This window comes from Python bivittatus, unplaced genomic scaffold, assembly GCF_059951505.1.
Source record: "Python bivittatus isolate LINGU-HERP-01145 unplaced genomic scaffold, Pbiv_v1 ctg000350_np1212, whole genome shotgun sequence".
Lineage (NCBI taxonomy): Eukaryota > Metazoa > Chordata > Lepidosauria > Squamata > Pythonidae > Python > Python bivittatus.
Genome location: NW_028277074.1, coordinates 39,028,563 through 39,055,125, shown reverse-complemented (window position 1 = coordinate 39,055,125; position 26,563 = coordinate 39,028,563). Strand labels below are relative to the sequence as shown.

General features: G+C 34.1%; 1 protein-coding gene across 1 annotated transcript in view; it reads right to left on the bottom strand.

The window, feature by feature from the left end:
- Positions 1-293: 293 nt before the first annotated feature.
- Positions 294-26,563, bottom strand: part of PRKX (protein kinase cAMP-dependent X-linked catalytic subunit) — a 53,334-nt gene continuing 27,064 nt past the window's right edge. The window contains exons 3-9 of the mRNA XM_007437220.4: positions 23,466-23,729; positions 15,288-15,407; positions 11,836-11,931; positions 7,229-7,286; positions 6,251-6,328; positions 4,692-4,842; positions 294-4,263 (exon numbers count right to left, since the gene is read on the bottom strand). Coding sequence (XP_007437282.1) covers positions 4,717-4,842; positions 6,251-6,328; positions 7,229-7,286; positions 11,836-11,931; positions 15,288-15,407; positions 23,466-23,729 — 742 coding nt within the window. The 3' untranslated portion in view covers positions 294-4,263; positions 4,692-4,716. The remainder of the gene's footprint in view (positions 4,264-4,691; positions 4,843-6,250; positions 6,329-7,228; positions 7,287-11,835; positions 11,932-15,287; positions 15,408-23,465; positions 23,730-26,563) is intronic.

Here is a 26,563-nt window from a genome sequence, read left to right as displayed (position 1 = left end):
GCAGCTGGCATAGATATAACATGGGTGTGCCATGGTGCACCCATAACTGCCCAAGTTGCTGCATTCTGGACCAGCTGCAGCTTCTGGGTGGTCTTCAGAGCAGCTCCATGTACAGTGCATTGCAGTATAAGGAGATGACTGAAGTATGAGTATCTGTGAGCAGTCTCCTGATCCATTACTATGCACATACATTTATTTTGTTATTGTAAGCTGCTTTCTGTAAGTAGGAATTGTATATATTTAATATAATATTAATCATAATATAACATTAAACAGCAGAAGTATTTTTGGACTGAATTTTATTTACAAATCACAGTGATTTTCATTGTGCAATGAAGACTGACTTATGTATTTGTACAGATTTTTACACTAGAGACAGAATTTGCAGGCAACCTCTCTGATATCAGTTAGCCTTGGATATTTTATATTATCAGTTTGGTTTTATACATAGATGAAACTTATTTAACTGTACATCAGTATTTATAAAGCAGTTGTTTGCCATAGAAAAGTGCAAAATATAGGATATCTGTACATAGTACAGTACAATGGAATCATGCTACATTTCTTGAAAGCTGAAAAATTGTGCCATATCAGCAGTATTGGATCTTAATTCTTCCATACATCAACATGATTACTTGCTATATTTATTTATGTGGTTTTCAAGATCTGGTCCTTTAGCTAAACTTGGCTTAGTACCTAATTTTGATAGATTAACGTTTTTATACACATAACCTTGCTTAAAACTCAAACTCACAAATATTGGATAAATTTACAGGATAACCTCTGGTAGATATGAAAACAGCCAGATAGAAATTTATACAGGTTGTTTAGAAAGTCCTAATTGTTAGTTGCTTTGACCCTGCTTACCGGTCTATCACAAATGTTTTCCTGATGTAAAAAAACAAAAAACCTTCTGCTTGAAGTATAAACAACCATAAAGAATTATTAGTTCTAATAAAACATGTCTGTTTCTAGGGTGATTTAAAAGAAGCTAGCATTCATTTTGTTTTCATAAGCATAATATACACTATCAAATTGTTACAAGGCTTTCTGTTGCCCCCAGTAGAGCAGTGGTCTTGTATGCAGATTATAAAATGTAGCACTGATGTAAATTCAAATTAACTTCATAATGAGTGGAAATATTGCTCATAGCAGATGTCTATTCTCAACTGAGTAATTGCTGTGTGTTTAATGATAATTGTCTTGATGAACTATTACAGTCTTTAAAAGCTCTAAACAGCTTCATTGCTAATCAAGACACTGCCCATCCCATTTTGATTAAGATCTGCCCTTTTGAGATACCATCACTCAAAGATGGCCATTTGATAGCTTTGTATCATTCTGAAATTATGGAATGCTTTCACTCCAAAACTAAGGAAAATGATTTGAAAAGGAATTTTAGGCACATGCCACTTTGTGATTTGGCCTTTAGATTTTTTTGTATTGTTTTAATTCTTCAATATGTTTTTATTTTTATGTGAGTTTCTCTTATTGGTATGATTATCATTTTTGTTCACTACTTGGGTAATGTCTGGTGGTATAGAAATGCCATTTCCAGTTCTGAAGAAAAGCACCGAGGCACCACTTGGACATTAATTCCACTCCTTTTGGGAATGCAGGTGAAGCAAGCCAGCAATGCGTGCATACGGATATGAAGGCACGCTGGAAAAGTCCTTGAAACACCCATGCTAAATGTTTTGGGAAAACTAGCTTCCTTCATGGTTTGAGGATGCACTTTTTGAATGCTGTGCACAGTTCTATTTACAACACTGACTGTAAACACTATTTTTGCATTTTTAAAAACAGGACAATTGAATGCATAATATAGAAATTTAAGGAAGACCACATAATTACCACATAAAAAATTGACTTCATGCATCCATTCTGTTGCTTAATGGCTCACTCCCCAGCTTCCTCATTAAGACACACAAATGAAATACATTAAGAATCAGCAGACACAGAAGCAACATAGCAGCCACTTGAATAAATTAATTTGCTACTGGGGAAATGACAGGAAGCTGTGTAAGTGAAAAGCACCTACTGCTATGTGTAAGACCATCGGGATACTACAGGCAGTCCTCGTTTAGCAACCACAATTGAAACTGACAACTCGGTCATTAAGCAAAGTGGTTGCAAAGTGAAACAGCAACTGTGCTTATGATCTTATTTCAGCTTTCCTTTGCTTTACAGACCTGCAAGTCATAAATGTGAAGATTGGTTGCAAAGCTTTTTCCTCCCCATCATAACTATGAACGGTCGCTAAACGTGCACTTTAGAAACATACTCAGTCTCCACAAAAAGTGGTAGCTGAGGTTATTGGAGTGCTTTGGCTTCAAGCCAATCACAGCCATGGTCTACGGACGAAGTTCATAAAAATCAATGTCAAAAGTAGAGAATTCCCATACGTACAGACTATTACCAATGTGATATCAAGTAAGGGAAGAAGAATCAGTAGTTTAATAAGGATATTAAAACAACTTCTAAACATACATAGGTAGATTATCTGGAAGCTGGGTAAGCTCAAAGCCCTAATAGTAGTATTGCTTTGAACAATGCAGATTAATAATCCTTAGCTTAATGTTAATAAATGTATATTTTTACACTGCAGTTTATATTCTACTTTTGTGGTTTATTCTGGCAGGACAAATTGCACGAGTTATTCTCATTTATAGAGGTTTAAAATGCAGAATATTCAGTTTCAGAAGAATTCACAGATGTTCATCCCCTAAAAATTCATGTGATGATACAGAGGCAGGCAAATTTCTGGCCCAGTAGACTCATTTGAATTTTTGAGAGTGTGCTTTTAAAACAACTCCCTTGCACACGAGCAAGTGGGTGAATTTCCAAATAATACACTGGGCTGCCACTATCCCACCCATTTTTATATTTTAAGAATCCCTATAGATGTAGAGTATATGTGGGACCAAAAGGTGCCATATCTTGGGAATAAAAATTATTTTGGAATCTCAGACTTTGCTTTAAAACAGCCTCTTCTCTATTTAATAAACATTTAGATTTCTTTTTCTTCTTTTATCTCCTGCCTTTAATTTATTTTGCTCACTGCTTCTCACCCTTTTCCTGCAGCTTTGCATAAAGTTACTTAAACCAAAAAGGAATTGCGTGATGGATATGTGTATATGCATTTAATTAAAAGAATTCTAAAATGTCAGATGTGGGTAGGATGCTTGGCAGGTGCCAAAGTAGATATCCGAAGGCAAACAAATGCCAAGGGGCACTAAATTGACTGCCAACTTAAAGCTGATTATGTAAAGAACATGTTAAAGGTAATGTCAGGTAACATTGGACATTCAATTGTGGCTCTTAAGTTGTTTTATCTACTGAAGTTTGCAATTATTCAATAATGGAGTACAAATCTATGTTTGGATACGGAGCTTGGTTTTGATGACCTTCAGTAACCTGAAACAGTAACAGACCCTAGACCCATCAACAACACTTGTTTCACTATATTTTGCTATAATTTCTTAAAAATAAGGAATGAACAAAAATACCTTTTACATAGTATGCAGTCATGAAGAATTAGGATATACAGCCACATCACTTTAACATAACTTTGTAAAGACAATACCATGCATACTGAAAGGGGAAAATAGTACAATATGTTGCACAAGGTCTTTTTTATCTTTCAGCTTTCAAGATGTATGGCTGCAGGTGTAAAGCACTGGAAATGTTACAATTTTCTCAAAATTTATGTGTATATTTCTTTTTACAAAGAATTATAAAATGTATAGAAGATGCTGAAACAAGTATCATTTCAAGATTTCTTTTACTTCTAGGCAGCATCTTGGAAAACATTTAAGAATAAAAACCATAGACTCTGTAAAATACAAAAATTTACATTTCTGCACAGTTTCTGTGCTTTAGATGTACTGATTTCATTATATACATATATACTAACTTGTGCTTTAAAGGGCAATTTTAGTATAAACTTACATAATTAGTGTATGAAGTAACTATGCAAATAAATTTGGGCATGGCAATAAACAAATCTAACTTTGAATTTAAAAACCCTATAATTTCAATATCTACACATCAGGGTAGGTGCTTCAGTACTTTTTTAAAACTGAACTAATGCCAATTCTATACTACTGAAGATGATTATTATCTATTTTTCAAATTTTAACCTTATTTCTTTTTAAAAAATCTATGCATAATGTAGTAATATTCATTTTCAAGACATTTTTGGAAGTATTTTCTGTTCTTCTTTTCCAGTTCCCACCTATCACATCAATCTTCTTCCAATTTCTAGCAAATAAATAAAAATAAATATTCAATGTATTGGTATTCCGTTGTAAATATTTAACTTTTTTCATTAGAGCTCAGAAAATAAGATTTTAGATCCTTAACTACCATGTGCAGAGATTTATACTTCTTTTTATACAATGTAAAATGCAAAATACAAGCCATCTAATAAATTGCAGTTGTGCCTATAGAAGAAATCTATCCAGTCTTCACAATAGCCAAAATAATTCCAGAACATTGTATTAATATTATATTTTTATTAAAAGACAGTAATGGAATCTTAAGGCATTTTTTCCTTCTATTTTTAATTTAAAAAATCAGTATGCGATTCTATAAACTAATTACATGCAACAATGTAAAGATTTTAACATTAAGACTGTAAATACATTGGCTTATAAAAATGGTGCTTTCGGAAGACAAGTATCTAATACCTTAATGACTTGTTGTATCACACATTTAGAAGTTTTTGAAAATTTCTAAATCTTTAGGAGGTACTGGTGGTATTTTGTTCCAGTCATCTTCAGGGTAAGCTTCAAAATTAGATGTATCACCATCATTTGATACTTTCGGCACTATAGGAGGCTGAATGAAACAACAAAGTAAGTTTTGAGTAAACAAATATAATCTCATGTGAAGCTGAGTCTTGAAATTTGTATTTTGCCCTACTTTTTTGAGACTCTATGGCACAATAGCATCTGGGATGAGTTTAAGTTATATAAGAATATTATTACTTGTTCTGAGGAATTTTGTAACTGGTAGATCTTGATCCTTTCTAGCCAAGTTTCAGACCCAAGTGTGAGATGGAACTGTTTGCTGTTGTGGATGACTTCTGTTGGTACACGGATGGATGGAATTCAAATCTTTTGATCCTGTTAGAAGTCTACACAGTTTTTAATCCCATACCATCAAGCATGGTATGGACCACTTGTTAAAGTTGGAGGCAGAAAACACTATTCTGCAGTGGTTCCATTCCTTCTTGACTGGGTAGTTCCAAGTGGTGGTCATAAGGGGAAGAGTGGTTCAACTTGGCTATTCATTTGTGGGGTGCCCTCTTCCTCCATATTGTTCAGCTTCTACACAAAACTGCTGGAAGAAATCATCCTTCAGTCTGGGTTAAGATACCATTAGTATGCTAATGATCTAGTTATACATTAGATCAATTAGCTTGTACAAAACAGGAAATACAATCCAATGGAAAATTACCACTGGGGCCTAATGTTGCAATGATAATTTTACTTATTGCTTTTTAAAAAAAATTGTTAACTTTATTTGGTTTATTAGTTCTGGCTTTTAGCATGATTGTTATTTTGAGTTTGGGTTTTATTGTATGCCACCTGGCTTCTATTGAGTTAAGCTGGATATAAATTATGTAATAAATACACAAAATAATATTATAATTGATGTGTGTTTTTAAGAAGATTACATCCAAAGACTATGGATTTAATATAAAAGCTTGGACCTGCTGACCATAACTAGGCAGAGTAATTATATGACTACAACTGCATGTTGTAATTAATCATGAAATACTTAAATAGTGAATGTGCAACACAGCAATTGCATTCTTCTGCTGGCTTCTTCCACCTATCTGTAATTTGGTAATTAAAGATTCCATCTCTATGCAATGTGCACCTTATTTCCAGCTGCTTCAAATTACAGGATGAAACTACATTTTGCAATATTCTAATTGTAACAAATAACCTGAAAGATTCTGTCCTACATTTGGACAAATTATTCAACCATGAATGGGTGGTTTGGAAGCTGTGCCCTCTGGCTACTCATAGGAGAAATCTGCACGTGGAGCGCAGATGTACATGGGACATCAGAATGGCAGATTCACCATGTAAACAAGTTTATCTTCAGACATGACATATTAGGCCATATTAGGGTTTTTTTCACATAGATTTTTAAACACAACCCCCACCATATTAATTAAATAAATATTTCTTGAATGTATTTCTTCCAAAATGGAATCTGTTTTTGTGCACTTCACCTTTAATTTCCTCTGTGGTACAGCATCCCAGTCTATAGACCTGAACCATCGGTGTCTCTTCACATCATCAGCTCCATTCTTTGGGAAAAAAAAAGTTTATTTAATGCAAGAAAGTCCCTGAATATGTTATGGCATAAACTCTATATACTGACATGGGCCACTGATTTCTGCCACCTGTAGTTTGAAGGCATGCTGTTCAAGTTGACCAATTTTTCTGGTATTGAACAAAATCCAGGACCAAATGTGCTGCATGAAAAAAAAAATGCAGTGTCCTTAAGGATTTTACATGTTCTCTAATCTCTTTAGATAAAGAATAATGAGCTAATGTGACTTTTGTATTACTTACATGAACGGGATTTGCAAGCTTCAATGCTCAGTAAGGATATAAAGTTCTACCAATCTATCTACTATACTGCAATGGGCCATGCCCAAAGTACATTAATTAAGTAAGCTTGCAATTATTTTGTGCCAAGTTTTATCAGTGTTAACTATTTCTAAATATAAGAAGCAAGGCTTAAGGCATAGGGCTTGGATGGCTGAAATCCACAGTATTAATATGTATTACTGCACAGTATCCATTGTAGAAGTATTTATATTTAGTTCTTCTGTTTGGCATGTAGTATACATTAAAAAATTACCTGATGAAAATAAATATTGCTTCTTTAGGGGGAAAAACTGACTAGTTTATAGAATTTGCATTCCAATGCATCCAGGTTGCAATATGCCTCTATCCCATGTAAATTTGAAAACTTATTTCAATTTTACATTTAAAGTGAAAATATCACATTGCTAAAATCTTATCAAATACAAAACAGTAATTTACCCATGGCTGAAAGAGTCTTACAGCTTTTATATAATGAAAATACTTGTAAGTCCCTCTCCCCACAACATATCTTAATAATTTGACATTTGTTCTTGAGTAGAGAAACGTTTCCTTAATGAACTGAGGTAATGAAAAGACTCTTTTTAAAAGCATACCTTCATGTTTCCTATTCGTCTTGTTCTGTCAACCACAAGAAGCTTTTTAATAAGGTCCCTGGACAAATGAAGAAAAAAGGATTAAAAAATAATAATAATACCGTTCGTATAGTTATCTTTTCACTGAAGGAATTATATCTATACAGGTAGTCCTTGCTTAATGACCATTCATTTAGCAACCATTTGAAGTTATGACAATGCTAAAGAAGTGACTTACGACCAGTGCCCAAAGTTATGATGGTCACAGTGACCCTGCGGTCATGTGATCGTGATCAGGGCATTTGGCAACCAGCTCACACTTAAGATGGTTGCAGCATTCCGGGGTCATGTGTTTGCCATTTGCGACCTTCCCAGCTGGCTTCTGGCAAGCAAAATCAATGGGGAACCACGTGATTCACTTAACAACCATGTGATTCATTTAACCAATGCGGTGATTCACTTAACAACTGCTGCAAAAAAGATCGTAAAATTGATTCTGGTCATGTTATGATTCGCTTAACAACTGCATTGCTTAGTGACCTAAATTCCTGCCCCAATTGTGGTTGTTAAGCAAGGACTACTTGTAGAATGTTTCCAATACCGAGCTGACCAGTAAATAACTCTGAGAGGGTAGGAGAAAATAAATCTACCTTTCCACCTGCTTCTGGCAGAAAATAAACTGAGTACAAAAGCAAATGCGTTAAGAGAAATATGTCTTATAAACTAGAAGGTCTGATTGAGTGGAGCTTTAAAGCTCACAGACACATATCTCTAGCTGTGATTATTTATATATACAGCATGTATTTTACATCAAGACTTCCATTTTGTTAAATCTTTGCTAATATTCTTTTAAGCGATTGTAGAGTTAAGCAGAAAAAAAAGTTTTGGTTTTGCTTCCATTATCTTTTTTTTTTTTTTAATTTAATCAGATTATGACAACTCTCCGCTCAAATTTTCAGGAATTTTTCTTCCAAGTTCTGAATATTAGCTGGAACTGCACAAAAGTCCACAAGGGGTTTTTATAGTTCCAAACAATCATGAAGTTCTTAAGCAATCTAGCTAATAATCCACCATGTCTTTCAGAGTTTATGAAACCAACAAGCTGTCTGGATAATCTTGAAAAAGCTTCTTAACTGAATGAGCTAAAACATTGGTAGGGGACCTTCGGTAAGGCAACCTGTAGTCCCCTTGTCTGTATGAAAGATTGTTCATCTAGAAGCCTACAAAAATAATATAAATAATTCTGCCCAAGAATTTAGCTCATAGTGAGAAATTTTCCCACAATTGGTCAAAACTAAGTTTTGGGATTCCATGCCTTTATATTTATAGTTTGCCCATTATATTTGTACTTTAAGAATATACCATGAAGTCCTAAAATAAACAAAAATGTATGCCTGTATAATAAGTTTCATCTACAATTAATGTCTAGAACTTGGATGGCATGAACAAACATTTTTTGCAATTCACTTAACTGTTATGTAAAATCCTTTCCTCATTAAGTATGCAAGTTCTAATATGAAAATAAGGCCTAATGAAAGTCTGATTCTTCTTTAATTAAAATGGAATATTTACAAGCTACCCCTCTGAACTTAGTCCCCTGAATATTAACTAATGCCTGAAATATATGCATTAGTTGCCTGTCTTAAATTAGTTTCCAAGATTTAATTTACATTTACTTGATATCAGCATGAGAATATTTTATACAATGGCTTCTTCTCACATTGCTATGGGAATATTTGTATAAAGAAATTGCCTGCACTGATTCTCCTTGTGAGACATTGCTAGCAGCATATCACCCTTCCTTTAGACTACCATGATGTACTACCAGGTGAAGTTAGGAACTGATACCAAGCAACATTTGAAAACAGGGATTACACATAAGCTCCTAGACTCCAGTTGGTCAGCTTCAGCCAAAATTTTCCATGAAAGTTCAAATTATCCTGGATATAGTTCCCCAACTTGTTTTCTATATATGTTGGGACTAGAATTTTCCAAATTCAATCAGCAAAGCCAAAAGCCCTCCTGGCTGAAAATTCTGGGCATTACTATTCAATCATGACTTTCTGGCTAGGAGCTAAAGAAATCTTCATCACAGATCACAAGAACTCTAGCACTTTTAGCACAATTTGATGAGAGAGGCCAACTCATTTGTTTTGCCTATCTCAAAACTAGCACAAAGACAGGACAACCAGCTCTAGCACCTTGAAAATTTAATTAAAATTTTAATTAAAAGGAACATATAATTGGATACAAAACAAAACAAAACCCTAATTTATTCAGGATTTCTTGCTTTGTTTAGAACAGGAAAGATGTGAAGTCAGCTCTACAGAGCCTTATGTACTGGGATTATATCAATAATTTAGAAGGCTGATTGGCTTGTGAGTGAAGAACCCCTTGAAAGCCATTTTTTCAAGTGTTACGGTTACTACATCCTCCTAAAAACTTGGTGCAGATGCTTTGAGGCCTTCCAAGGACATCTATACTTTATGCACATAAAACACTTCTGCCAGGACTGGTAGTGAAGCAAAGGGGAATTTATCATGGAACACTTGGGACGCAGGTTCTGAACCTACTGCCCTTTTGTAAGCCCACGAAGACCTGGTTTTCCTCTCAGATCTTGCGGCCAAGATATTAGCAGAGCCCGATACTTGTGTTTTAGCGTTTGAGTTATTTGACGTGTTTTGCTGTGGCACCTTTATTATTTTATTAGGCTTATTTTTAATTGTATTTTGTTTTGTTTTATATTGGTTTTATAATATTGTTTTTTGTAATGGTTGTTAGCCACCCAGGGTTACTTGTTTATAATGAGCAGCCATATAAATGACCTAAAGAAATAAATAAATAAACAAGCTAGCTCATCTCTTCTGTTTTGGTCATTTTGCTTAGCTACCTAAAAGCATAACACAAGTATATTTAGAACTGTTTATGCTTGTAAGAAACTTTGCTTATGCTGTGTCATCTGTTATTTATGCTTCTTTATAGGTTTAATAATAATAAAATACATAAAAGATGAAGAATAATAGATTAGTGGTTGAATTGTTCAGTCTTCCTTTGTGCATCGTACATGGTGGATAATTGTGGAGAGGGGGAGATTTGACATATGCAAACATATTTAAGAAAGTATTTAAGGAAAATCAGTCTGCTGAAGTGGAGGTATCCACAACATTGGTACAAATAAAAGGGCTTCCCTTTCCCATTTGTTGTAAAGTACTCTAGCTGGCAATATTACCATGGCAGGACAGAGCTATCTTAATGCAAAGTGATATGCGGGCAATTTGGATGAATATGAGTATTAGTACTAAAAAGGCTAATGACAGGAAGAAACTTTTACTGTTTCTGCAGTCAGAAATGTGAAGGTTTGCAACAAATTAAGAATGTAATACATTGCAGGATAAAATTGGTGAATTAACCAAAAACCAATTAGTTGAAATACAGGCTACAGCAATGATTTTAAGATTATTTAATAGCATTATTCAGGGTAGAGAAAATAAGGCTGTAGTAAAAATTCTAAAGGGAGAGCTTAGAGGTTTCCAAAAACAGGGAAAAGGCTATGTCAGGACTTAAGTAGTTAACCCTGAAGAACCAAAAGGTACTTTTACAAGATTGCAACTACAAGTTTAAAATGAATCTACTAAAGAAATAGTTATAAACCCATAAGTTATAAATAAATATGTTTTAAAATTAGTTGATCCATGCAAATCATTTGAACCTTCTCTGTGTCATGAATAAGAATATTGGAACCATCCATGTTGCAGCCCAACTGGCTCCAAGGTAGTAGCCATTCAACGTACTGCTGCTAAATTTGGGAGACAGGTCATGAGACTGTGAATCATTTCTGGAGAAATATAAAATGCTGCTACTCTTATTGTCTCCCTTTATGAAAAACAGGCTTTAGAGTGATCTGTAGAACAACTATAACAGAACTAGCACAGTTCCTGCCTTTAACCAGTCCTAGGAAGGAATAAAAAATAAAGAAAGAAGAAGCTCTAAGAGGAAGAAATGTTTTGATTATATCAGCAGTGGTTCTTGATAAAACATTGGGTTGAAAAATTAAGCAGAATATAGTGAATAAGTAACAAGAAGTCTAGGATTTTAAGGGCATTAATGTGTGGTCCTGGATAAGGAAGAACATGGATCAACAGCAGGAAACTTCCACTGCTACTAGCAGAGTCCTTTGTTCACATCATAGGATTTCTAATACATTGATGATCTGTATTTAATATGACACTTTAACATGTGATAAGCAACTTAAAAAAACATTAAAAAAAAACAGGAGTAGGTAGTCCCCCCCCCCCCCCGCCACCATGGGATTATAGGAGGTATGATGAGGATAAGGTAGCGTCATCTGAAGATCTGGGGCCATAATTGTCAGCCTTTGGTGAAGTGGAAACAGAATCCAAACGCAAATGGTTCAAATAAGCCTTGCAGATGATCAACATAGCTATTGTTGGTGTTTTTAATTAAAAATATTTGTATGTTTCAAAGTTGGACGCTAAAATGTAGCAGTGCAATCTGATTGGGGAAAGGGCTGGTGGCTACATGCACCCTGCACATATTGCCTCCTCCCACTTTAAAATAATGCTGAAATGGAAAATAAAGAAAATGGACTCATTTTTAAGATCACTTACTTTACGTATAAATCCAGGTGCCTGGGGAAATCTATTTTACCAGCTAGAATCTTCTGATATATTCCAAATGGGTTGTCATCAAAAAATGGAGGAAATCTATTTAAAGAAACATAACTTCAGACAGTTGTTTCTGAAAGTTTGAAAAATGTACATAGAAACATACTATAACAAATTAATCTATAGTAAAAATGCTTCTTTCATTAGGTATGAAATTACTTTTACAATGTAGGTGGACAGTACTTATCCTGATTTCAGTGACTTCACACATTACTTATGCCCACCCTTGTGCAGTAAACAAAAACACTTGAAATGTATGAGCAAGTTTCTAGAAACTAGATTTTTACTAGTTCTTATCTGTTGTTCCTTTATGTGATATCCCTTGTCACATCAGGTTGGTATCTGATGTGACAAGGTTTAGAAGTTGATGTCATACAATATTGTTTTGATGTTTATGTTAGACAGGCAATATTTGTATACTGTATATAGATATGTATGATATAAATAACACATGAGCCTTAGTTAAAATTCTATTTAGGATTTTTTAAAAATAAAATTATTAGGGTGCTTCTGTTTTCTGTACAGGAGTTTTATATATTTGCTTATTTAGGAAGAATTTTAATAATGCAAAAACAGATCTCAATTTTGTTTTTATCATTTTAAAGGAAGTTTTACTGGAAAAGCAAAGCCAGTAAAAAATTAGTTAAGACTAAAAGTACAGGCTGTCAGTTTATTTATATTTACAAATGTAATTATTTGAAAGTTACTGTATTTTTATTATTCAGTCGTCATTATGATTAATATTTAACTACTGAATATATTTCTGAGAAATCATTGAAATGGGTGGAAGGAAGTAAAGCCCTATGTTTAACACCCTTTTAGTTGCTTGTTTGTAAGAATATCTATCCTTTTAACATTAAATGAAGTACAGGATTCAGTTCTATATTTAAAATGCCTAACTAATTACCTGGAAGACACATTATTGAAGGGGAAAATCATGAATAGAGTAGTAAGCATTCACAAGAATCAATATACTATCATTGAGATTCATTACAAAGAACATATTTTTGTTATTCTACAGTGACAATCAGAGATTCTTAATACATTTTATTCAATTGTTGTTAACTATACCTCATTTAAACAAAACAATTAAATAGAATTTTCATTGCTGCTTTTCAGAAATGAAAAACAGTGGGTTATGAGCTACATAGTAGGTGATTATGGTACATTCCCCTTTTCCTTTCTTATATTTACATACACTCAATACTTCTCCCATAACAAAACACATACATACACAATGTGGTGCCATGTATTGCAATGATCCATGGAATGTTTAACTATAGTTTGTTGGATAATCTAAATTAGCTAGGATCACTTGTAAGGCCAAAATATAAACTATATTGTGTGAAGATGGGAGTAACAATCAGCTAGACAGAGTGAGATGCACAATCTAAATATGGAGAATGGCACCATTGGTCTTTCTTAAGCTATCATAGCCCCATTATCTGGGCTGGACATCCTCTTCCAATCTTTTTGAGGGACACACACATAGAGAGGCAAAATATATCCACCGAAACAGCCATCTACTCTGAGAGAGGCAGAATATACCTAACTAGTCAGCCAGATCAGCCAAATTAATCCTGGCAATCAATGGATGACAGATGTTGCAGCCAGATTGCCTTCATAACCAGGAAATCACAATAAAATTCAGTGGGGTTTTCAGCTCTTGTGTCATGCTGCAATGTATGTGTTCAGTGACCATATGTAACTGGCAAGCTGTAGATTGTATACATGGTATCTAAAGAGGTATGTAAAATTATCAATGCTACTGACTACCATAAATTAAAATGTATGTAGATAACACAGTATCACACAGAACCAACTGTATGCCTGAAGAAGAAACACGGAATGTGTAGGGCAATTTTATATATTTATTCATTTTAACAATGTATATGCTACTGTGAAACCTATTTTTTTTTCAGAGGGCTTAGGAATAATACTTTGAAACAAACAAAAGCAGTTTAAAATCATATATAAGGAAATGCTGCAGAACACTGTAATGCTCAAGACTTTATAAAGCTCCTACAATAATGCCTTGATTTATGTGCTTGTTGCTTTGTGATGGCATTGTAAAAGATACTTTCTTCTACAAGAATAATGTTATACTCCATTAACTGGAGACTGATAAGATAAAATTCTCCACAGTTTTGAAAGATAGTTCACAAGTAATCTAATTCATGTCATTGTCAAGAAACTGTAACAAGAAAAAACATTTAGTTCCAAATCTAAACTAAGTATTTGGATTTTTGGCCCTGGACATTTATTGTATGTATTACTTCTAATAATGCTTGCAATAAAGCATGGAGATAATCTACATATTACTCTGAGAATGCTACTACCTAGTAGATTAAATGTATTGCTGGGATCATGTAACATTTAATTTCTCCCCTATATATACCCACAGAAAAAACCAACCAACCAACCAACCAACCAACCAACCAACCAACCAACTAACCCAAACCCCTGGAAGCTAAAAGTGGTGGCATGCCCAACCCAACAGGCAAAATAAGCTAGCAAGTCTTTGTTCCTTGGTAAATATGAGCCCCACCAAAATCAGAAATGGAACATATCAGATTATCTCAATATACTGTGCATCCTGTATGAACAAAATCCTCCTGGAACCGGGGGCTGTCATCATAAATACATTGTTCATTTACTATATTTATGTATAATATTGTTGGCTTGTTTTTGTTCTCTGAGCTGAGTTGTTTTCCTGTAGTCATTTCATTACCAGGCTAGGTAACATCAGTGCATGGAAGGGTGAAGTTTGCTAGTTGTTTATATATAGTAGCTTGACTTGCCAGTCTTGATTTGGGTGTGGTTTCTCCCTTAATTAAAGCATTGTTTATCATTTCTCTTATGCTATTTTCTGCTTATCTGGATCTTGGTTGCTGGAAAGGATGTGCTGTAGGTTTATTTCCTTATCTGACTTTGGGTTATATCTTTTAAATTGCATATAGATGGGGTTTATATAATATTGTAATATAATATTACATTATATTCCATTGCTTGAAACCCAAGAAATGCATATAAAAATCTTCTTTCCTTTTAATCTTAAACTGATAATGACTAGCCCAATCATACAGTAAGTTTCAGGTTTCAGTACATTGTCTTCAGATTCCATTTTGACTCCACACATCACAGAGTGAGAGAGAGAGAGAAACCCTGCCAGAAAGGAGGCTGAAAGTCCATTTTCACTTTCCTGAGACTAAGATATTATTTAAAAGGCATCTTTTTGTCACACAATGTTAAATGTTAAATTTGGCATATTTATCTATTTGATACTATACAAAAGAAGTTCATTCTGTGCCTCCAAAACTGTTTTTATATAAATGATAAAATTAATATTTGGGACATTTCAGTTTTTGCAGTTTCTTAATTCCACATTTCCTTACCCAGACAACATCTCAAATATCAGAATGCCCAGGGCCCACCAGTCTACTGCTCTTCCATGACCTTTACTTTGTATGACTTCTGGGGCAAGATACTCTGGTGTCCCACACAGTGTCCATGTCCTAAAGAAAAACAAAATAAAGCAAAACAATAAAATTAGATATACATTTCATATTTATTAGGATTCAGTTTCCATAGAAGCCAGGTTATTCCTTGGAATCAGCTTTAAAGATATGCAATTATTACCATCATATGCTAGCTGCTGCTCACACACAGGTAGTCTTTTGATTGCCTGTAAAAAGGTGATGGAAATGCATGCAATTATGATTTCCCCTAACATGAAAATTAAAGTTTCCTGAATGGCATTTTGAGTGGCATTTTGAATTATTCCTCACACTGCTAGGAAATGAAGGTGAATTAATATTATATTTTGAAGCACTAGACATAAGTAATCACCCATACATAGAATCCAACAGTCACAAATACTTAGTAACTAATAAAAACAGACTCCTTCAAGTATTGATGATCAAATGGATCAATGTTGTGAAGAAGCAGTTTACCGTAACCTTAATTTTTCTGTTACTTCCCACACTAGCCAAACCTTCAGAGTCAATGATGTCTAAACTGGCTTACTTTTTTTTGACATAAGTCAAGGCCGACAACAAAGCACTCAGATGTAAATTTGACCATTTATTTCATTTCAGAAATTTCATAAAAATAACGTATTTAGAAATCCAGAAAGTCTGGACATTTTGTCTCCAGAGTACTGAATTTCTAGCTTGATGACTAAATATATTACACTAAATAATGTCACATTAAAATTGAGAACATAAATTAGTATAAATACAAAAATGTATTAATATACAAAGTAATACAAAATCCAGGCCCTATAGATAATTTGTTATATAAATTACATTGAAAGTTTGAATTGGTTGCCATTTTTTTCTGAACACTTTCTTACTCATTTGACACATGGCCTTTGAATATCTCTAAGCACACTAAATTTTCTTTGAAAAAAAATTATAAAACATGTTGTGACTGGCTCTGAGGCCTGATTTTTGTTATACCCTGCATATTAAAAACAATGTGGTCATTCAGATTAGTTGTTGTGAAGCAATATAATTTTTGCCCTTTTTTATTTTTGGGGAAAATTAGGTCTATGGAAGTCACTGCTGTATGTAATATTACAAATATTGTCAGACTTTACTATTGCAACTTACTTATTTCAAGGAATTTAGTAACTTGGTTCTAAGCATGAACTTGACATCACCATGATAAACAGACAAGATAAAAGAACAATATGAGATTTATTTAAAAAAGTCTTTTATAGTTCCTTTAGATAAAGAATAGTATTGAAGTTCAAATGAAAGGATGAGACTGCTTAGGTATATAAATCTTAGATTTAATACAGGTAGTGCTCGACTTACAACCACAATTGGGACTGGAACTCTTGTTGCTAAGCGATGCAGTTGTTACATAAGTCACACCTGATTTTGCTACCTTTTTTGCTGTGGTTATTAAGTGAATCCGGCTTTCCACATTGACTTTGCTTGTTGGAAGCCCCCTGGAAGGTCACAAATTGTGATCATGTAACCCTGGGATGCATCAACCATCCTAAATACATGCCAATTGCCAAGTGCCAAAATTTTGATCATGTGACTATGGGGATGCTGCAACGGTTGTAAGTGGAAGGACCAGTCGAAAGTTGCTTTTTTCAGCACCGTCATAACTTTGAATGGTCATTAAACAAATGGTTGTAAGTCAAGGACTACCATATGTTTAATTCTTGTTCTTCACATCTGAAATACAGTAATGTATTTCACATCTTGTACCTCAAATTAGATTCTGAAACCTTCCCCCAGCCAACCTCTCGCTACTAGGAACAAGTGATATATACTAATCTTCCTTTGCCTCAAGTAACCCACCGACTTCCTGCTAAGGTGCCCTTTAATCAGACTTTCAAGTAAAGTCTACAGGTGTTCATGTTGCCACAAGGCTGAAGCTTTACTACAATCTTGCCACATAATTTTCCTGCTCTTCTCAACCACCAGTCTATTCTTATGTCTTTTCCAAGTAGGATTCTTTCAAGGTCCACAGCCTCCTTTTTGTCAGCTGTGAACTATGTTTCAACTGACAGCCATCATCAGGTGACAGATATCCCCTTATTCAATTGTTAGACTTCAGCTGAAGTTTCACTTTTGTAGCAGCCATTAACAGCTGATCCAATATATAATGATAAAGCCAAACTTCTTTCATGGGCTTGTTACATTATATCTTTGCTAGATTTCTTGCATTATCTCCACTATAATAAGTATAGTGACTTTATGCAAAGATCCTAGAAAAATAAGGCATACACATTCCTAATCAAAACAACTCAACTGTGCTACTCCAAAGAATAATGATTCAATTCCAGCAGCATAAAGAAGTGATGACTTGACTCCCCTTCCTCTGGATCTCTCAAATATGTAGCTTTGAATGTGTTTAAAGAGTAATCATAAACTACTCTTAATTTTTATTAAACATAAATATAAATGTAAATGAAATAAAACAAAATTTAATTTTGTCCTGAACCTACTCTCTGCTTTTTGGAGTTCTGTCTTCGGGCTGTAATTTAAAAGCTAAATATAGTCAAGGTTTCAGAAAAAGTTAAACCTCCCTACATTATACTGTCTCATTCCAGCCCCCAACAAAAATAGTGAGCAAACATGGAACCCACTGCCACTTTTTGTGCTATAATATTTAACACGTTAAGCATGCTATAAGATATCAGGAAGCTCTGCCTGCAAATTGATTGGTCAAAAACGTTCAAGGAGCAGGATATGCATTTTTCCTGCTACTATCAAATAATCATTTTGAACCAAATATCCCAATTTACATCTCACATTATTAATGAAACATATGGTCTAACTATCCAAGTAGTTACCTTCATACCTTCTTGCAGCACTGCAATGCATTTTAATTCAAAATTTAAAGGGATTTCTTTTTCTTTTTGTCAAACAGAACCCATAAATTAAAAGCTTAAAATGTATACTTTGTTCTTATATCCAAAATACTATACTTTAGTGCCCTCTAACATTTTGGCTTTAACTTCATCCTTCTAAAGAAAAATATGCACAATCAGTTGTTAACCATAATATCTTGGAAGCAAAAATATCCATGCCCAGAATAGTTTGTTTCATTCAGACTCTTATGCTTGCTATATTTAAATACACCAACTTCAAGGCCTGGCCCTTTGCCTACAGCTGCCATATGCAAACTATTTACACTACCTATCCCATTGTAAATACTTAACTAGCAGTAAAGTAAAATAGTTCAGCACGTACTTGGCAAGATACTTTCCTAAAATATAGTGGGAGCTCTCCTTATAAAACAAAAACAAACCTTTATGGATATGAAACACATCTATATTTCCTACACAAAAAATGCCATATTACAAAAGTATACATTTAAGAATAATCATATACATTTAATAAATAATCAAGTGTTTTAAAAAATCAATCACCCATACACTAAATATTATTGAGAAAGTTTTAAGAGTCTATTGGGGAAGGGGGATACTGATTATTCACTATTCCATGCTTAGCTACAATAGTTTATCCCAGATTATAGCAGACTTCAAATAAACACAAATATATCTTCTGGATAGACTTTAACTATCAGTGCAGCCGTATGTTATCAGTAGCAATTGATTCTTATACTTTCTTTTCTGTTATTCAACTTATTCATTCCACCTGGTATTTTTTTTTCTGTTATAATGAAGGACAAATGACACCTGTCCAAGAGAAGAGCAATCATTGAAATAACAAAAGAAAGTTGGGTTCCGTCAACAAAAATGGAAACATTTTTTGGCTTAGGTTTTGCAAGATGCCAGGCAACAGGCATCTGCCTTCATATTGTCCTCACCAGTTTTTGAGAGTAGTTCAGTTAGGAACAGATTTCTTTCTTCTTTTTTTTTAAAGGGCATCTTTTTAGTTGTTCTGAATTATGACCTGTTTTAAATTGAGCCTGGTGCAGTCCATTAATTCCTACAGTATTTTAATTGTGGTTTGCCCCATTAAAGAGAGACAGCAGTCTACAGAGCAGATGTCCCCCAAATGCAAGGCATTACCCTGTAAATTCTGATTTGGTATACTGTGTTCCTAAAGTAGCATTTCCTATCACTGAAGGCAGAATTACCTCCAGTAGCTTATTTGTACTTTTTCACATCTTATGCACATGGAATTCTATGGCATCTATGGTCTTCTCTCCCAACAAGAAATTGGGAAGAACTGCAACTATATAGTTATGTTCGCCTTGGACTAGTCAATCTATGGTACACAAGCAATGTTGTTTTGATTATGATTTATTAGAAAATATTAGGATGGATACAATATTGATATATTGGGAGATTATGGTGGACATTTCTAGCCTCATGAGATTGGCAATTAAGAAGTTACAGAATGGATAAATCAATTCTACCTCTTTATTTCCTTTTCTATATCTTCAGAGGATCCATATGGGACTAAGAACTACAATTTGCTGCTAATTCATATTTATCATGCATATTCTAGTTTGGATATTTCTCAATAATCTTTATTTTATTAGATTTATGTTCCAACTTTCCTCCAGGAGCTCAAAACAGCATTCACCATTTTATCCCCACCACAACACTTTGAGATGGATTTGGCTGCGGGAATGACCCAAATTCACCCAGAGAGTTTCCATGGCTGATGGTGGATTTGCATCTGGGTCTCTCCAATTCTCATCCAACACCTTAACCACTATACTACATGTTTACTTCCCATGCTGTTCCCTCTGCATTTTGTAATTCTATCCCCCTTCTTCTTAACAGCTCACAGAAAAAGAAAAACAATCTTCCTCATGCAGGTGGCCATATGAGGAAATGAAAGGTGAAGACAACTGTGAAGAAAAATTCACATTTTTTTAATATGTTATGAGCCGTTTATATGTTATCTTGGCTTTCAGTGATGTTTCAACCAACAGTCATAAGTCACGTGTAAATAATCCACAGAACAATCTTAGGCTTGGTCATTTAGAAGACAGTCTTTCTTTTCAATAGGGTGTACATCAAAGAAAATATGCATATAATTAAAACTGTAGTATGCAAAGCAACTAGAAAACACCACAGTGGGTAGATGATGATTCACCCTGCAGAAAGAGAGAGACCAGGTTTGTCAAGCCATTCATAACCTGGAGGAGATCTGCTGGATAGCATTCCCTAAACTTAATAATAGAAATGAAAACCTTCTTCTTCGAACACTGTTTATTCATATCCTTTAAAAACAAACACAGATGGATGCTACAGGATGTCATCAGCATGAATCAAGCACCAACTGCTCTGTAGTCATCCAGCTTCCCACTTCATTCTCTTCAGCTCTTCAGGAAAATCACAGAAATCTGCAATAACTATGCAGAGAGAATGAATACTTCAGGTAACCTTTGTAGAACAGTCATTATCACAGTGGAAGAATGCATAGGAAGATAATTCAGAGGCCTTGACCCCATAATAAAGGATAGAGGTCAGAAGTTATTTGTTAGTTCTCTTGTCACACAGTGATATAACATGGATTTCATATTAATCTGAATTACAACAAATCTCCAGTTTTGCTACGGATAAATGATTCCATGGAATGCTGTTAATACACATGGAATGTAATCTTGGTCATATAAAACAAACACAAAATTGGATGTAAAAAAACTTATTAACATTATTTTGGTAAATGTATCCCTGTATTTAAGACCAGTATAATTTTTATCAATGTTCTTTTCCATTTTTAGTTGGAAAATACATTAACAGTCTATTCTATTCTGCTAAATATAGGTTCACAACCTACTCAGTGACTAGAAGTGAATTTCACAATTTATTATATGACTGATAGAAAGTCAAAAGTTGGGATAGTAAGAGCCATAAACTCCCATTCTTCATGTTTCTGAGATCATTGCTATATAGTAGATCCCACTGTGATTCACACAATATACAGAGAATTGCAACTGTGTATCTTGGTTGACTAGCACAAACTTAGGAATCATCTTAACATTTTCGACCTTTCCATATAATTTGGTATGCTGAAGCAGTCCTGCATACTACAGAGAATCCTGGAGTTAGTTCTACAGTACATAGCCAGCTTTCATGTAGCTGCATGTTGCTAGGGAATGTTAAAGACAGAGGGGAAGTTGTGTCAGATAGTCTTATCACTGAAGGTAATATGACTGAAAAATATTTAACTCACTAAATGAATGGTCGTAAGTTGAGAACCTGTAACAAAATGTAGACCTTGACCTGTTTCCCCAATACTTTATCATAGTATTCTTTCATAAAAGGCCTTTTTTTTTAGTAAACATGAAATACCCTTTCTAGCTAACATATCAGATGGAATAATGATTTTGAATTCAATAATATTTAATTATATTGTGTGCCTTTAAAGCAGTGTTTCTCAAACTTGGCAACTTTAAGATGTGTGGACCTCAACTCCACAAATTTCCCAGCCAGCACACCTCCAAGTTGCCAAGTTTGAGAAACAATGTTTTAGAACAAGGTTCCCTACAAAGCTAAGCAACTTACTGTATAGGAAAAATATTTATTGGAGAAAAGAAAGAAAAAATAAAAATAAATGTCAATAAAAAAGAAACAATACAATCGAAATTGGACTACAGACTTAATTATGATAATCTGCCTCAGCTAATTTATTATGCTTTTATTTAAACTGTTTATCCATTGCTCTTTTTAAGCTTCAGCCATAGAATCTTCACATGAGTAGGATAGCAAATTATATTGTTTATTGCAATGTAAGAGTATACAAAAAGTTATAGTGAGATGGGTGGTGACCAAATTTGAAATATAAATAAATTTATAAATAAATATATTGTTTCCTAAACACCATCGTCCTGAGGAAGGAAATAAATGCCTACACAGCTCTTTATCTAGTTAGAACTTATAACTACTGAAAATAGCAATTTTGCAAACCATAATATTTTGCTCTCTAAACAAATTTGTACACCATGTGATCCATAGCTTTATTTCTAAAACTGCTTCACCAGCATGAAATGTAAAATGCATAGTTACATTCAAGTTTTCTGTATGTACAAAATTTAGTTAGCATTAGCCCCTTTTTCACAATGGAACTTTGTTCAAGTACTCTGAACTATGGAATTAGATCACCTAACAAAGCATTCTCGGGGAGGGGGGTGGATGTGAGCATTTTCAGTATTTGAATAAATATTTCAATTCTTTCTTGTAAATGATACTTGTCTGATTGTATCCAATTAAGCTAAATTAAAAGCAGGTCCAAAAAAAGCGAGGTTCAAACACAAGATAAATTTGAAGTAAATTCTCAAGCACCCTGAGAATAAAGCTGAAAAGCAGGGGAAGAAACCATTCAAGAAATTGTGAATCAGATTTCAGCTCATCAGTTATAATAGCAAGTGATGAAGATGCCCACACAAATTAGCTTTAACATAAATTAAAAATAACTCAAGTACTTTTCTTCGAGTACCTAAGGTAAGTAATTTTTAAGTTTTTTAAGTTTTCAAACACGCTACCTTCAAATTCCTCAAAATTTATATTCAAACATTTCTAAATCAAGTAACTGAGTGATGACCTTATTATGGAATGGACTGTCTTCAGGGTGGTTTGGATTACTTTGCACTGTTCTGTTACAAGATAAAAGCATGCATGTTTTACAATCTTCAGGGTCCTTTAAATACATTTAAAAGCCTGATATAATTCAGTTTATCATATTTTTATGCTAGTAGAGCGAGCTAGCCTGCCCTCCCTCTCTCCCTCCCTCCCTCCCTTCTGCATTTGCACTTGGAAAAAATATTGCTTGAATATTTTTAATTATGTCTGTTACAGGAAAGAGAAGAAGAGGATGACAAGCAGCAAGGTAGATAAACTCAGTTAGAGTGTAATGGGTGCACCATTAGAATACCTGAAGGATCAGGTTAGGGACAGATCCTCCTGGAGAAAATCTATCTCTGTGCTTGCTAACAGATGACACTGATTTGATAGTACCTAATAAATTAATCAATGTGTGTTATACACATCAGTTAAGAAGGTTAAAACAAAGAGTATTAATCACTTTATGCCTGATATTATTAGTTTAATGAAAAATTTCAGCTTCTATACCCATTTTCCCCATTTTTCCCTGCAAAAAAGTCAAATTCAACATGAAGTAACTTACCTATCAACAAGCTTTTTAGCAAAGCCAAAGTCCGTGAGTTTGATATGCCCCTCTTTGTCTAATAAAATATTTTCTGGTTTTAAGTCTCTGTAAACAATTTCTTTTGAATGGAGGTATTCTATTGCACAAATTATTTCTGCAGAGTAAAACAGTCCTGTGCTGTTATTAAAGCGTCCCATATTGCGTAGATAGCTAAAAAGTTCACCTCCAGGTACATATTCCATCAACATATATAAAAATCGTTCATCGTGATTAGTCCAAAATCTGTAATAATAAAAATACATTCAGTTTTGCAGATGTTTAAAAAATTCAACATATTAGTAAAACGTAAATATTGCAATTATTTAAGGAACTGAATTAGAAACTTAAAATAAAATTTATAAGATTCAAGCTGAGTATGTACTATTGCATAATTTCAATTAAGGCCAAATACTTCTATGGCTTAGAAACTTTAAAATACTTTCTTTATCCCAGAGACTCCAGTACCAGCACTTACTCATAAGATGGCTAAAGACTGACAGAAACCTCACAACTTGGTTCTGAAAAGGAGTTCCACACACTTACAGGAAAAGGAGCAAAGGAGTTTGAAGGAGTTCCAGCTACATAATCACTGAAATGTTTAAAGATTAGTCTGTACAGGTATAGATGCTTAATTCATTGGGTCTCTGTGATTTTGCGTCAAGGATGAAGTACAATTACCAGAGAAAAAAGGAAGAACAATTAAGTAAAATACTTAAAAAGTTGCTGAGTGGGAAAAACAACCTGGTAGAAATGATACAATTCCCAAGCTGAATTAAAATTTGATATGGTTAACATTTTCTGTATGAGGCTCCCTGTATATTTATAGTGGTGCTTAAAAGTTTGTGAATCTTTTGAATTTTCAATATTTCTGCATAAATGTGAGCTAAAACATGATCTGTTCTCCACACAAGTCCTAAGTGGTCTGGGCTTGCTTTGCTGCCTCGGGATGAGGAACTATGAATTCTGAATTATACCAGCAAATTCTACATGAAAACGTCAGGATATCTGTCTGTGAACTGAAGCTCAAGAGAAAGGAGGTCATGCAGCAAGACAACAACCCATAACACACAAGTCATACAATCAAAGAATGGTTAAAGTAGAAGAAAGTTAATTTTTTGGAATGGTCAAGTCCTATAGAAATGTCGTGGAAAGACCTGAAACAGCAGTTCATGCAAGGAAGGCCACCAACATCCCTGAGTTAAAGCTGGTCTGTAAGGAGGAATGGACTAAAATTCCTCCCAGTCAATGTGCAGCACTGATCAACAGTTATCAAAAACATTTAGTTCCAGTTATTGCTGCCCAAGAGGGGCACACCAGTTACTGAAAGCAAAGGATCACATACTTTTGCCGCACACAAATATGTAGCTTTGGGTCATTTTTTTCAATAATTAAATGAACAAGTACAATGTTTTTATCTCACTTGTTTAATTGGGTTCTCTTTATCTAGTTTAGGATTTGTGTGGAGAACAGATCACGTTTTGAGTCATCTTTATGCAGAAACACTGAAAATTCAAAAGACTTCACAAACATTTAAGCACCACTGTATACGAAGCTCTAAATAAGAGCTTCAGTCAAAGGAAAGAAATGGAACTTCAGATTCATAAGATATAGCATAAAATAATACTTAAGGATCAGTGTCTATCTCTTCTATAGAGAACAAATCCATCACATAAAAATGTTATTACTTGCTAAATAGCCTTAACAGGAATGTAATACCATATATTCTGTTAAGCAAGCAAGTTATCCATACAAGAAGGTTACCAAGTTCATACCTATTGGTTATGATTTACATATCCAATTTATCTTTGTCATGTGTTTTTATATGTTACATGTTTTAAATTTTTGCTTCTGCTGTATTGTATTATTTTTGTTTTTATTTTTGATACAAGATTTCTCAATTACATATATGCAATTAAAACAGTTAAACACGCAATTTTCCTTGGCAGGAAAATAAAGTATAGTGTGAAACATACATGTACAAGGTATCACTAACATCTTCATTAATATTTTTAAATAACCCAGAGTTGGATCAGTGCTAGGAGAAATGTTCTGCTGAAGCAAGACAGAAACATCCCAGGACTTGCTGGCCTCCCAAGTAGCAAATTTTTGGTAGCTGATTTTTGGTAGGGATTTTCTTCATTCTGAAGCAAATGAAAAGATTCTTCCCATTTCAGAAATAAAATCCATATTTGCAGCTGAATCTGCAATTCAGGCAATGCAACAGCACCCTACAATACCCTTGAGGGATACTTTCCAAAATAGGTGTTATAGGATAGACTACATCCTATAACACATAGCTTTGCCCTCCCAGTACCTCACAGATAGTCTGCATTCCCCCAAATTGCCTACGTGCGGGGGCCGCTTCACTATTTCTAATTATAATCTGGCCTCTTTTCTGAAGTTTCAGCTTCAGTGAGTACAGGAAAAATAAGAAAAATAAATTGGCTGTCTCTTGGAAAGAAAAGTGCTTTTTGTTAGGGGAGGGTGCAAAAGACTTGCAGAAGCAAACAATCTAGAACTCCATAAACAGCACAAGTAAAGGTAGTTCTCAAATTACTTTAATCCAAGTCATGTCATATCCAATGTGCATTCATAGTGTCCCAACAACCACCTTTTGTAGCATGCCATAACTCTAAGTAGACTAGGACTTCACAGAAACCCAAATCTCAGTTTTGTCCACTGTCTGCTATGAAAAGTTGTTCAGAATATTCCATACTATCTTGAGATCTGGGCTTAGCTCAATCTAAATATGTTCCATAGTTTTTGTTAGTACAAAGCCATCCTTGGATAGATCTTATTAAAAAAGATCTTATTAATAGATCTTATTAGAAAAGGAAAACAACAACAGTGGCAGATATTTGCGGCTGTTTTTGCTCAAAGACATTTGTATATAGCTTGTGTTGTATGAATATTGCATTATTCCTTTTTGTTTCAATCTTTAAAGGATTACCATTTAAGAAAATGAACCAAGTTAAAGAATATAAGGTTCTTTTTGCCTAAAGCTGTAGAAAAACATGCTTGTATTAGTAGAGTAGACAGGGTTGGTAGCTCCAGTTTTTTTAGAAGTTTTTAGATCC